The sequence below is a fragment of the Synchiropus splendidus genome, chromosome 13 (assembly GCF_027744825.2).
Source record: "Synchiropus splendidus isolate RoL2022-P1 chromosome 13, RoL_Sspl_1.0, whole genome shotgun sequence".
Taxonomy (NCBI): domain Eukaryota; kingdom Metazoa; phylum Chordata; class Actinopteri; order Syngnathiformes; family Callionymidae; genus Synchiropus; species Synchiropus splendidus.
This window is the reverse complement of record NC_071346.1, coordinates 1,102,570-1,115,327: the sequence shown is the minus strand read 5'-3', so window position 1 is coordinate 1,115,327 and position 12,758 is coordinate 1,102,570. Positions and strand designations below refer to the sequence as shown.

General features: G+C 46.9%; 1 protein-coding gene across 4 annotated transcripts in view; it reads left to right on the top strand.

The window, feature by feature from the left end:
- The first annotated feature begins 4,768 nt into the window (after positions 1-4,768).
- Positions 4,769-12,758, top strand: part of rock1 (Rho-associated, coiled-coil containing protein kinase 1) — a 25,278-nt gene continuing 17,288 nt past the window's right edge. For 3 of the 4 annotated variants that reach the window (XM_053883334.1, XM_053883333.1, XM_053883336.1), the window contains exon 1: positions 4,769-5,587. In XM_053883334.1, the coding sequence (XP_053739309.1) occupies positions 5,495-5,587 (93 nt within the window). In that variant the 5' untranslated portion in view covers positions 4,769-5,494. Of the gene's footprint in view, positions 5,588-9,696; positions 9,980-12,758 lie in introns of those variants that run through there. The other variant, XM_053883335.1, reaches the window with a different exon arrangement.

Genomic DNA, 12,758 nt, shown 5'->3' with positions numbered 1-12,758 from the left:
GGAACGTATCACATCCATCCCGCGGCTCATTGGCTCGCAGATTCAGCACCAACAACCTGACACTGACTCGCTGCCGGAGAAGCTCCACGTCACATTCACAGCCATCCGTCGCTTCATTTATCAGAACCAGAGAGTGCCGATCCTGTGCTAAACCCGGCAGCTCACAATGCTAACGCGGAACAAGACCAAGTAAAAGAGGATTTTCCCTGGAGCCAGAAGACGCAGCGCTCGTCTTGGGCAGTTTTAAATTGCTGTGACAGAAGCGTGCTTCTCTGTAAACACAGCCTAATCTGCTGAGTCATCACTCAATGATTTTGAAGACCAGCTCTTTTCTCCACCCTCACGTATGAAAAGGGGGTGAAACAAAAGCCCTGATCCCCTCGGCTCGTGCCCCCTCCACCAACACTGAGCAGCATCTGCCTGGCTGCAGCAGCTAATGCAAACCACCCGCGTCAGATACTCTGGTTTTTCCCTCCGTCGATACCTTGCACTGCTGTGTTTGAGCGCCTGCAAAGGTTCCTGGGCAGAAAACGAAACCCCGGAGCCGCTGACTTGATTGGTAATCCATATATGGACGGCTCTTTGTTATGACACCACACAGGCATGGAGTGATTTATCACACACACACAGGTCAGGACTGCGGTGACCGTGTCAAGATGTGAGCAAGGAAAACAGAGTCATGACTCACAGGTTATTCACCATTGGGTAGGCTGTTTGCTCTCCACGACGTTTGGTTTGAAAACCATGGCTGCCGGAGAAGGTTTCTGAGCGCCACAGCTGTTGGGTTTCTCAATGGTTTCTGAGCTTGGACCTGTGGCTGCTTCCACCACGACACAGTGACCGGTGTTTAGACTCGGCTCGGCTTCGCCTGCCGCTGGAACCAGCACGTACTCTGAGCTCACTCTCTGGGATCCAAACCCAAGGCCACCCGGTGAGATATCCCACCACATGTGACAAACATTTATGACCATGTTGCTGACGTTCAGCAGATCTTGGTTCCGCCTGACCCTGAAACAGCACCGGCCCGTCTTAAACCAGAACCTCTCCATCTGTACCAAGGTTTCCTCTTCACTCAGATGAACATGACAACACCATGTGATCAGTGCGAAGGAGGCTCGTAGCAGCATCTACGTTACAGCCTATGCTCCGCCCTCTCAGATGAGGCAGGTCTGTGGTTTCATCTATGTGAAACACTAGAGATTTCAGTGGCTGGACTCACACAAAGCGGAGACCTTTGAAAGCACCACGGGACAGAGATGTCTCCTTCAAGGCTACAGAGAGAAACCAGTCAGGAGGGGGGTCTTACTTATCTCTTGCCAGATTAAGGCCCAATTGTTTGGAGGGAACAAAGATGGCCAGTGAGGAAACCAGCCCCCCGAGGGCCAGATGGTCAGCCTTCAGAGCCCCCTGACCTCTCCGGCCCTCGGCCCCTCCGACAGGGCCGCGCGTGCTCCCAGGCCACCCAGCCCTTTCAAGCACAACACATGAGACTGAACGCACCCGTGCGCCGCTCGTGCCCCCCGAAAAAGAAAAAAGAGCCTCCCATTGCTTTTCCTTGAAACAGATGAATTCATTTTAAGAAGCTTTTTTTTGTACTCAGCTTTAAAATAACCCAGAAAAGGCTGATTTACTGAGTTAAATTCTTTGCTGAAGAAACGTCTGAAACACTTTCTTCGATTGAATAACTGCAATGGCAGTTTTAAGTCTCAAGCTCGAGCTTTTCATGTCTCTATTTAATAGACTCGGGTGAAGAGCGAGCGGCGGCTGGGTTCTTCTCTCCCGTCAGAGCCGCAACTCTTCGGGTCCAGCTCATGAGTTGTGCTGACAGAGCGGCGGGGGCCACAGCCGGAATTTAACCTTTGGGACATGAAACACGATTAGACTCCGTCCGGACAGACTGGTTCGCCTGTAATTACAATGACAAACCACCAAATCCACGGCTTATCTGATGGGAGTTTATCGCGGAGGCAGTTTCAACTGCAGCGCCCCTGGCGGCCGCGTCCCAGCCCCGGCGGCCTGCGGCCACACTGACGGCTCCGAGAAGCACAGTTCCTCCTGGATACAGCCAAAGTTGCTGCCCGGGCCGGGGAGCGGCCGCAGGCAAACGGGACGCAGCCGCTGCCGGACACTGGGCAGCGACTCTCTGACGCGTTGTCAGTCTCGCTGCCTCGCCAGCTTTAAACGCAATTACTCAGCAAACTTTGCTCCGCGACGACGTCAGCGGCGCGTCAAGTCGTTTACGATCGCTCACGTTCACGTGCCGCAGGTGAGTTTTTCGGGAGCCAGCCGCGAGCACGAGGCAGGCTTACCTGTGTGTCCGACGCGGTCCGGTCCACGCGCGAAGGCTCGCCTCCGAGTAGCTGTGTTCGCTCCACGGTGCTCGCGCTGCTCCGCTCCCTCCGAGCTCCAGCTGATCTGAGTGCAGCCGCTGCCCGTGACGTCACCCAGCGAGGCAGACCGCTCGTGATGAGATTGTGATCGCTTTTATTATTAAACCACCTCCGCTGCGCGAAGACTGAAGGCAGAGCGACGGCATTATCACTTGATCTCTGTCCGTTCCAACCAACTCCGAGCGTGATTGACAGCAAGGGTTATCAGAATTCAACTCGCATATTTTATTATTAATAACTTTCCATAAATCAGAACGCGCAACAGGAGCGGTCTTCAAACAAAAGTTCGCACTTCTTCACTAACTATTGAATAAAGACACGCAACTGTCGGATGGATAGGAAAGGTAGAAATACTATCAAGCTCGTGCGTGTTTATCTCCTGCCCTGGTTCAGTGGCTGGAGACATAGACACTCTGGTCCTTCCACATAAACTTCCAGCATGTCCACAGCATTCCGAACGGCTCTGTCAACAGAAAGACCTGGGCTTTTCCTGAACAGTTTTTAACCGAGGTCTCCGCAGCTCAGTGTTTGTGGCACCAGCCGGGGAGCTCTGAGGCCCGGGGTCCGCAGTGACGTGTGGGCCACGGGGGCCACGGAAGCCGACTCTCAAGGGCGTCAAGTGTCTCTCGATATTTCCTTTCGCCCACACGTATTTTGGAAGGAAAACTGAACTTGACATTTCCGAGGTGGCCGCCAGGTCAGAGAGAACAAGCTGTTCCGCGCGCTCCTCTTCACCAAAGCCTCGTGAATTCTGGAGGGAGGTCACATGGGTCGCGTTGGGCTGGTCTGAGATGATGAGTCGGACTGTCGATTTTCAAAACAAAACAGCAACACTGCGACATTGTAATGCTAGGCTTCATTGTGTCTTGGTGATCTCTGGCGCCAAAGCACCATTTCACCGCGTGCTCTCAGCAGTTAGTCGACACATCATAACGTCGACAATAATGTGGACACCACGTCAGATTCACGCCGGTGACCAATAATCAATGTTTCTTTCCCTTCAAAGATGGATGGTTTCGCTGCAACATTTAATGTAAATGACCGCATCGGATCATGCGTGTTTTATGATTAGATTTGTAGATTTAAAACAGTTCTTCAACCGTGTCGAAGACACACGTCATCGGCTCGCCATTGTACACTGACTGACATTGCCCTCTAGTGGTCATATTATAAACGTGCCATTTTGGAAACGAGTGACGTTTCAAATAGAACATCAAATTACTCCTCTGTAAAAAAAAGAAGATAAAACTAGTTGATAACTATAAGCCAGTTTAAACCAACAAACTGATTTAAAACCGACATCTTTACTTTTTCTCGATAAGAGATGAAGTGAATGTATTTTAAATACACCGGCTGCATTAAACCCCAAGTAAATGGTGCTTTAAAAACATGTATTTCGTATTTATCAGCATGCGCGGACCAGCCATGGAGATTGGTTTGTAGATCACACGGACGTTTCTGCCACTCGCCACATATCTTAAATGACGAATGATTGTTGTAAACACTTCTTTGTTTATAATTCTAATGCAGTCCCGGGGAAGGTGCGGCTCAAGTGTCAAACGTGGTCCTTCCTGGATTTGGAGTAAAACTATAAAACTGATCATGCAATTTCTCTGACAGTTTCTTGCATTTTCTTGTTCATTGTGACTGCGTCTGAAATACAACTTCCTTGTTTTATTGTGTATTGGTACTGAGTGTTCCCTGTCCCTTAATTTCAATATAAATGAGACACTGCAAGGATCTTTAAGTGGAGCATTTTTCCGATATATTCATATTGTGATTTCATAATCACACGTATATTTTCTTCCATTTACTTTACCCATCATGTCAACGTTTTTTCTCGTCTCCTTCTTTCCTTGGGCTTGACGGCCCCTGACAACTGTCATCGTATAATGTGGCCCCTGAGGAAGAGGGATTGCCCCCCCGGTCTCGTCTATACAAGTGAGTATTTAGCCACCAGTTGTACGGGGGCGCCGCCTAGTGGGAGGAAGCCGAGTCGGTGGCCACCCTCGTCTCGCCGCTACCTGGGCTGTCACGTGACTGGTATACTCGGTTGCGCTTGTTTTTCTCGTGCAGAACAGTGAGCAGATCGAAGCAGGAGTGGCTGCGAGGCCCTTCCTTCTTGGCGCTGCTCTCCTGCCTGCACTCTCTTCTTCGCCTCCCCAAAACTCTGCTGCACGAGTCCAAACACCGCTTCTACAACCCTCATCCTCGCTGTTCTCTCAGAAAGTAGCCTATTGTCATAAATATGAATAACTGGTGTTGCTGAAAAGTTATTCACGAGTCGTGTTTTTACCTGGAAAAGCGTCGACATGTTGCTTTCCTCGCACAGGAACTCCTGCGTGCGCCGGGGTGGCGCGCATGCGCAGTGCCTGACATTTGAAGTGGCTTCTCTGGGCTGTTTGAACAGGAAGGCGGACATGTTGGCCAGGCTGTGGGAGAAAATCGGGCACCGTCTGCTGTTTTCCTCTCTCACGGCAGCCAAACTTGATGCTAGCGCCACTGCTATCTGAGACAAGGAGGCTTCGGAACGCCGAGTGTGCGAGCGTCGCTGAGCGCCGGGGCCGCGGCGGAAGCACCGCGCAGACGTTACAACCACTCCACGTTCAGAGGATCGACATTTGGAAGAAGAAGAAGCAGAAGTTTTTTCCCCCCACTTCTACTTTTGAGCTGTCAGACTGGCGTGTCGCCCTGTGCAGGGGCCTGCTGCAGCAATGTGAGCGGGCCTGGAGGTGGCACCGAGCTGACGAAAGGAACGGACTGCAGATGCTAGTTTGAACTTCCTTTTGTTTTGATGCAGCGACATTTGAAGCCCTTCTGCTCCGTGGCATCCTGCGGAGGCTGACTAATCTCGGTCCGTTTCCAGCCAAAGTTGCCGGACATACATGCGAGGGGGGGCGTTTTTCTACACAGAATGTGGCTTCTACAGACCCACCGTGACCTCGGACGGCTCCTGTTGATGTCTTCCCTCTGAACTGCGACCAAAGTTGACAAGAAGAACGGAACATTCGGCTAGCTGGCTACCACTGGCTGCTAAAGCTAGCTAGCCAGCGAGCATTTGTTGTTTGGTCCGAAACCACCCGGGACAGTGTGTGACGGCAAACATGTCGGCAGGAGAAAGCATGGAGGCTCGGTTCGGGAAAATCGATGCCATGTTGAAGGACCCGAAGTCGGAAATAAACACAGACTGTCTTCTGGTAAGTCCGTAGCACATTAGCATGCTAGTTAGCCGTCCCGGATCTGTCTACTTCTTGGAGCGGCAATGTTTGTGCTACATGCGACATCTGTTGCATTTTCACCGCTTCTCCAAGTTCTCAGTTCTGTTGTGTGTCGGCTGAACCACCCGAACGGCTCGTACAGTTGCCTTCATTGCGAAGCGGACCCGATCACCGACTTGGAGTCAAGATTTTAGGACTCCGCCTGACATATGCCAGTCCTGAACAGTCACACTAGTCACCTGTTTGAATGAGTTAAGGTCATTAACTCGGTGAACGCAGTTCGCCTGTCCTCAATTCCTGCTCCTCGCCGTGGCTGCTTCCGTGTATTGGAATGCGATCGATGAAATCCATTCTCCTTATCTGTCTGCGACGCCTGGGCAGCGCCTGTAGACTAGGATAAATCATCTCGAATACATCTCGATTGAAGGTTGAAATTGCGTTTACATCTAGTGGATCTAATGTAAGGGAATGTTTGGTTGTCAGGAGACTATGGTTAATGTGAGCGATCATAGCACTTGTTCCATCTAAGACACGAACGTCTCTGGTGATGACACAAAGGTTATGGGGCCACACTAGTCCCTCGCTTACCAATAACACATCCTGCTCTCTGAATGTGGAGCGAAATCATTTAGACCAAACAGACTTGTCGTTTCACACTTGATCTTCCATGTAACGAAGACTTACGGAACAGGTCTATTCCTGAATTATACAAGATTATTTCTCAACTGAAGATCATTTCCCTGCAGTTATGTATACACATGTGGATGTGGATATACACCATTACGCATCATTTAAATGATTTGAACTTGCCTCACTCCATAGCAAAGGTGTGGTGGCATGTACCAGACTTTCACATGAATGAATGTTTATTTCACCTTCCTCTTAAGGCATTGTAATTACACTTGACATGTCCTTGACCATTATATTTACATTCTACATTGTGATACTGTAGTTCAGCAATATTCTATAATATTTGTTAACAAGAGCCATCATTTTAAGGGGGAGAATTCAGATATATTACGAGCATGAAAACAAGTTTATTTTCCCTCTAACTCCGGTTAAACTTTCAGTTGAATTTTGCAGAAGAATGAACAAGCTGCTCATAATCAACAAAATGTGTAGAGAATGAAAATGTGAAAAATGCAGTAGTATATCCAAATATCTATGTACAGGATATCGATACAGTCAACTTAAAATATCAGGACAATATTGTGCGAGTATTGTGATATTTGAGCACTCTTTCTTACTCCCTTAATATTGATGCGTTACAATTCAGTTGATATTTCGTCTTACATTGAAAAGGAGCAGAGTGAAGAACAATTCATATCATCTCTTTCCCATATTTCCATGTAATGTGTCAGATGTGTTGATGTAATTCCTGGTCCACTTTTGAGTCCCAAACCAAATGGCGAAAAGATTCTTGATGGGAGTTTGATCAGTGCGTTTCCCTACATCTCATAGATGACTCTGGCTGGTGTTATGTCATCATGCTTGGCACTCTTAAACTTACTTATTATTTATGAAGTATTTCACGAGGAAGTTTTCACGGGTTGCATTTACATGCAGGAGCTGTTGACAGCCATGTTTGGAGACCTAAACTACTGCCTGTGACCTCACGCCCCGTTTGTGAAAGCACCAATTAAACTCACCTAAAAGTGCACACTCTTTGCATTTTAATAGCAAAAAGCTGTGGCGACTGTTCGTGCTGGCAGCGCTACACACAAGTGTGTTGTTCCTCTTTTCAAGCTCGCTGCAATCTCCCTTGATCAATGAATGGAGGCCTTCTGCTCTGGCTGCCACCGTGCAGCTCCACCCACACTTTAATAAAATTCCGTCCTAATCAAATAACCTCTTGTCTTTGACTGGCCCGTGTGTCCCTAAAGCCATTCTGCAACTCTGGGGAGAGTTGAGCCCAGGCAGGCTCCTCTGAGGTAGCTGGGTGTGGGCTCTGCTTTCTACCCATAAACCAAAATTATGTGGACTGAAGACTCATGTTTCTGAAGGCAGTGAATCGGGACATTTAACTCATAAAGCAGCCAACGTGCTTGGCTATGAGTAATAGGTTCCATCAGAATGCACAATGCAAGCCTTTTACCAGCCATGTTTCTCTACCTATGTCCCGAGCTCTGCTCTGTGTCCGAGGGACTGTGCTGACATTTGTCCTGCATCTTACCGCCTGGCCTCGCCTATCAAGGCTCGTATTCTAACCCTGTCCCTCTTATCTTTACCCCTCTAAATAAATCCTGCTTGGACAGAAGGGTGCCTTATCTGCAGTGACTGCCCCCTCCTCAATCATGCCTCCGTCAGGCTACTTAAGGCCTATCTGCTCAGACAGAATTCCCAACATTGTGATGTGGAAGCCCTGTAAAGTCTGCGTTGGCCCTCATGTTATTATTTTGCTCTTGTCTTGAGTTTGTTTTTTCAGCCCCGACTCCAGTGACAGTTCCATTTTCTTGCCTATGGTTTCCTGGGTTCCTTTCTCTGTTGGCTGCCCTTCGGCATTTTCACTACAACCCATTTCTTCTCGTTTCTGGAATCAACTTGACTTCAAAAAATCCTTTGCAATAGCTCCATTTTCTTTTGATCCCCTTTCATCCGTCTTTGGACTGGGAATCTGTAATAAGTGTAATTACAGGAAATTACATGGTTGTTAAAGTAGTGTGAATTCTACATGCACCTATTATGTGCCAGGAAAGCGCTTATTCCAAAGTGCGTTGAAGAGTTAAGAATGGAATCTTTTAGACACAACTGACTGGACACTTTTATTAAACATCTTTTTTGTTGTGTCTGAGGAAGTTTGTTGAGCTACTGTTACCCACAGTACAGTAGAAGCAGTCCATGAAAAGGCCACCGTCTGAGTAGTGAATGAATATTAATGAGGTCGGAAAATAGGTTTCTTATTGTCCACTTTGTAGACAACAATTGCAGTTCTTTACGGGGCTTTAGTTGGACTACACACTGAAGTTTTACCACCTCATGCACATCGTTTTAGAACTTTTAAAAAATAAAAGGAAAGCAGCTCCTTTGCTTTAAAATATTTGTTTTTTTTTCTGAGAAATAAAGGTGTTACAACTATTGCACTGTTGAGGAGCCCAAACATCTCCAGTCTCACCTGTATACCTACATGATCTTTGGCCCTTGTTGAGAACGCTTGCTTCACTCTGCTACCTTCGAAAGCAAAGAGATTTGAAGCAGCGTTTGAATTGTTGAGCACACTCTTCCTCGTCAGGTGCGGTGGCTTTAAATTACTAATCATCCTGTGGATTATTAATTAGATGAAATGTTTCACATTCTGTGGCTCTGCACTGAGCGAGCCCCGATGAACTATGAATGTTCTTAAACAAGTGGATCTGGTCTTGGTGTTCTTCCTCTCAATCAATTAGTGACTGTATTATCCAAAAAGCGACAAACAATTTAAAGGTCAATAACTAGTTCAAGATGATTCCTGTTGCCAGGTTGCGTTTGATGAAGCCTGATCCACTTGAAGTGTGTATTAAATGCTTCAGTTTCTGTGATCAAGGATTTACCATGAAACTCTGAAGTAGTCTGTTGTTTACGACCGTTGTACTCTGTGGCATGTGGATGTTTACTAACATCTGTACAGTTTTGTGTTTCCCTGCCATTGTTCCATTCGAGGCTCCACTGAATCCACGAATACAGACACCCCAGTAATTGACCTGCTTTGACTTGAATGTGTAAACTGTCACGGCCATTTATAAGCAGGGTCTCTGGGTCCACTGTTCCACGTTAAACATGCTCTTATTAATGGAAAATTCAAACGTTTGTATTGTCCTGAAGCTTCAGCGCTCTCAGTAGTGGAGTCCCTGCGCAGCTATTCATCTATGACAAAAACAATTGGCCGGGCTATTTCTGGTGCTTCACTCAATCAACTGACTTATTGTGTGCAGGAATGCACACTGAAATGTTCTTTAGTCCTTTAATAATGGAACATTTCTTCCTTTAATTCGCCATTACGTCTAATAGCCAGCTGCTACTTTTCCCTTCTTATCCCATCTGAAGCGAAATCCAGTTTGCCCCATTTTCAAAGGACTCTATGACCCTTATCCTGCGAAGATAGCTGGAGTAGTCTGATTCCACGGATAATAAGGTTGATGTTTGTCAGGCTGAGGTCAGAAATCCAGGTCTTTACTGCAGTTTTTGCTTGGGAATCTAGAGCTCAGTTGGAGGACACACGTGAATGCTCTTCACTGTTGGAATGGTGCAATTATATTTTGACATGAGAGCGTTTGTGACAGTGATTCTCGCTCACTGGGACCTCATAAGGAAATGGAATGCCCCTGTTTTGCCACCTCAGAGTTCACTGTCACAGTCATTTATCCAGTAGAGTTGTTAGATATGCAGTATTTCTAGGTAAGTGGGATTTTCTGTCAGTTGATATTATGCACAGCTGGATTATACGAGGTCTTTGTGCTGAGTGCATTGTGACAAAACTGGCATATGTAACAGTTTTAGCTCGATCTTTGAGGTATGTTACGTGTAACTAACCTCTTCAAAGTCCTAAGACGAACCTAAAAGACTGCAGTCTTTCATCAAGCGTGACATCAGCGAATAATAATAAACCTCCATTTCTCTTCCCTATCTTACGTTTTCTCTTATATTAATCTCCATTCCTGCGCATGAGTCTCCTTCTCCTCTCACTAGTCTATTTTTAAATCTCTCTGTCTCACACACGGGTCCTTTTCTTCTTCATCTTTCTCCTCCTTCATCCATGTTTTGTCAGGTGTGGCCCCTCATTGAAAACATTGGCTTCTTGTACTCCCTGCATTACACATGCATGCTGGAGAAGCAGTGTAAGCAAGATGAGCTGCGCTGGTGAGGAAAGAATAGTCAACATTTTTGGCCGATGATATGGTGACCTCATTGCTTTGTGTCATCACTTTTGTGCTCACATTTACAGTTGGACTGGGAGGTTGTGTGCACAGTCCCTCACATGTGAGAAGCATATTGTCTTAAAGAGGTGGCAGAGGAGGAAGTGAGAAGCAGAACTTCACACAGGCCAGTCCACATGCCTTGTGCTGGCATGCTGAAAGGGATGATGTGGCTGAATCTCCCATGGAAATTTCAACTCACACTTAAAAAGTCTGGAAAAGAGCTTGTGTGTTGTCTGGATTTCTCCCCTTCTAAAGCTTTAAGAAATAATTACCATCTGTAATATCAACCACCAGATTGTGTATTCTGCGTTGGCACACGGTGTTTTTTGAAGCTCACCACGTTTCACGTTATTATTTAGTAATCTTACGGAGTATGGGCCAAGCAAAACCAGACGATGCTTCGATCACTTAATTTGTTTTCTATTCATGTAGTTCCTCGTGAACCATCGCCCCTGTGAATGTCACTTAGATGACTGCACAGCTGCTACAAAAATGGTGGCTGGCTGGCTGGCTGTGCCGGGGTTGGTGGTGAAAAGGCAAAGCAATTCTAGCAGTGTTTTAGTCGTTGGTTTGTCTTCTCGTCTTGATTGATCTGAAGCTCAGCTGGCGCCTGTCCTGACAGCACAGTGAATGTCATGGATGTTTACTGTCCTTGTTTGTGTCCTGGATGAGCTGCTGATTTTCCTACACCTGTGTTGAATGGTGGTTCTACTGTTACTGAGCAGCACTGCCCAGGTGGAGAGGCTGTTAAAGGTTTGTGTGACGAGAAAGCTGCTGTATCCCATCTACAGCATAAGGCCAGTTTTTACAGTTTAAAGTCATAGCAGGTTCTTTCTATAAGAGAACAAACAATGTTACTGATTGTTGACTTAAGCAAGATGAATTTTTCCCAGTGTCGGGGTGTTTTCATGCAGGGCTTGGGCTGGCGGAGAGGATGTGTTGGAGTGGAATGAGTGGACGGCCGACGGAGCACATTTTTTTTCATCACTGCGAGTCACACTTCACTTCATGTTGACAACTGAAATCAGTGGAAAACCCAGTGTAGGTGGTCACAATCCTAGGGTAGGGCGCTCCTATGCTGCAAAAGTGCTAGGGAGAATCCAGAAATGCGTGTCACTCATGTCAGCAGCCCCACGCAGATGAGTTCCTGTCATTCTGTCTTGGTCCAGTCGATGACAGTGGCTGCATGTGGTGCTAATGTACAGGCAAAACCATGGTGCGCTTCATAAAAGGAGCTTGACGTGTTTCTGTGAGTTGCATCAGAATTTCAGACCATCATGGAGAAGTTGGAGGAAGCAGAAAAGAGAACGTTGGGGTTGTAATCTGATGGCATATCTCGAGTGAGTCAGGTTTCTAGTTGTGTCTGACATCAGTGCCTGTAATCCAGAGATGAAACTAAAGCAAGAGTCTTGTGTTTGTTCTGTGCAGTGTCACGTTTAAAGTGACCTAATACTGGTTGCCATAGCACTGATGATCATCAGTAAGATGTGACCCCGCTCCCTTTCACTTATGATTTGTTTTTCTCATAAGGATAAAAGAGTTGAGAGAGTCACTGCGTGCATCCAAACTCAGAAACTTCCCACACCACCTCATGATGTGAATTAGCGGCTTATTTGGCCACTTCATTGCTTTGGTTGAGATTGCTGGGCCACCTCCGAACAGGAGTTTGTTTTTTCCTCCATTTGTTCTTCCAGTGGGCGACTCAGGCCCACATGTGCGCCCCACATCTCCCTCCCCTCTTTTCCGTCACAGTGTTACTAGTGCCGAGTGAAAATAAAGCTCACTATGTGGCTCTGGACTTGGGATGGGTTTTTTTCCTCCCTTCCTTCACTTTTTGTCGAGAACTTGTTTGGCCACATACCTAAAATAGCTCTCTGACGTGTACAGTCCTGTAGAGGAATGTTACTGTGGCCGTCCAGAGTTCTCTGTGGCAGGAAGTTATGCAAACGTTCTCGGCTGAGCAGAGCGCCTTGTGATTAGGGTCCTGGAGGACTTGGTTCTCCAGCTTTTTTCCACAGGCGACTGGCAGAGCACGGTGAAGCAGACGATCTCCTTTGCACATCCATCAGATGATTTTCCCATTTTTGTATTCACTTCAGATCAAGATTGCCTTCTAATTATTATGGTTTCTTTCCGTATTTGGCACTTTGCGACAATCAACTTTTATTTTCTCTTGACAAATGAGCACAAAAAGATGAAGTTTAAAAGGGAAAACAGCAGTATTTATCTTCATCTGATGATTCCAGGCTCCTGATGGA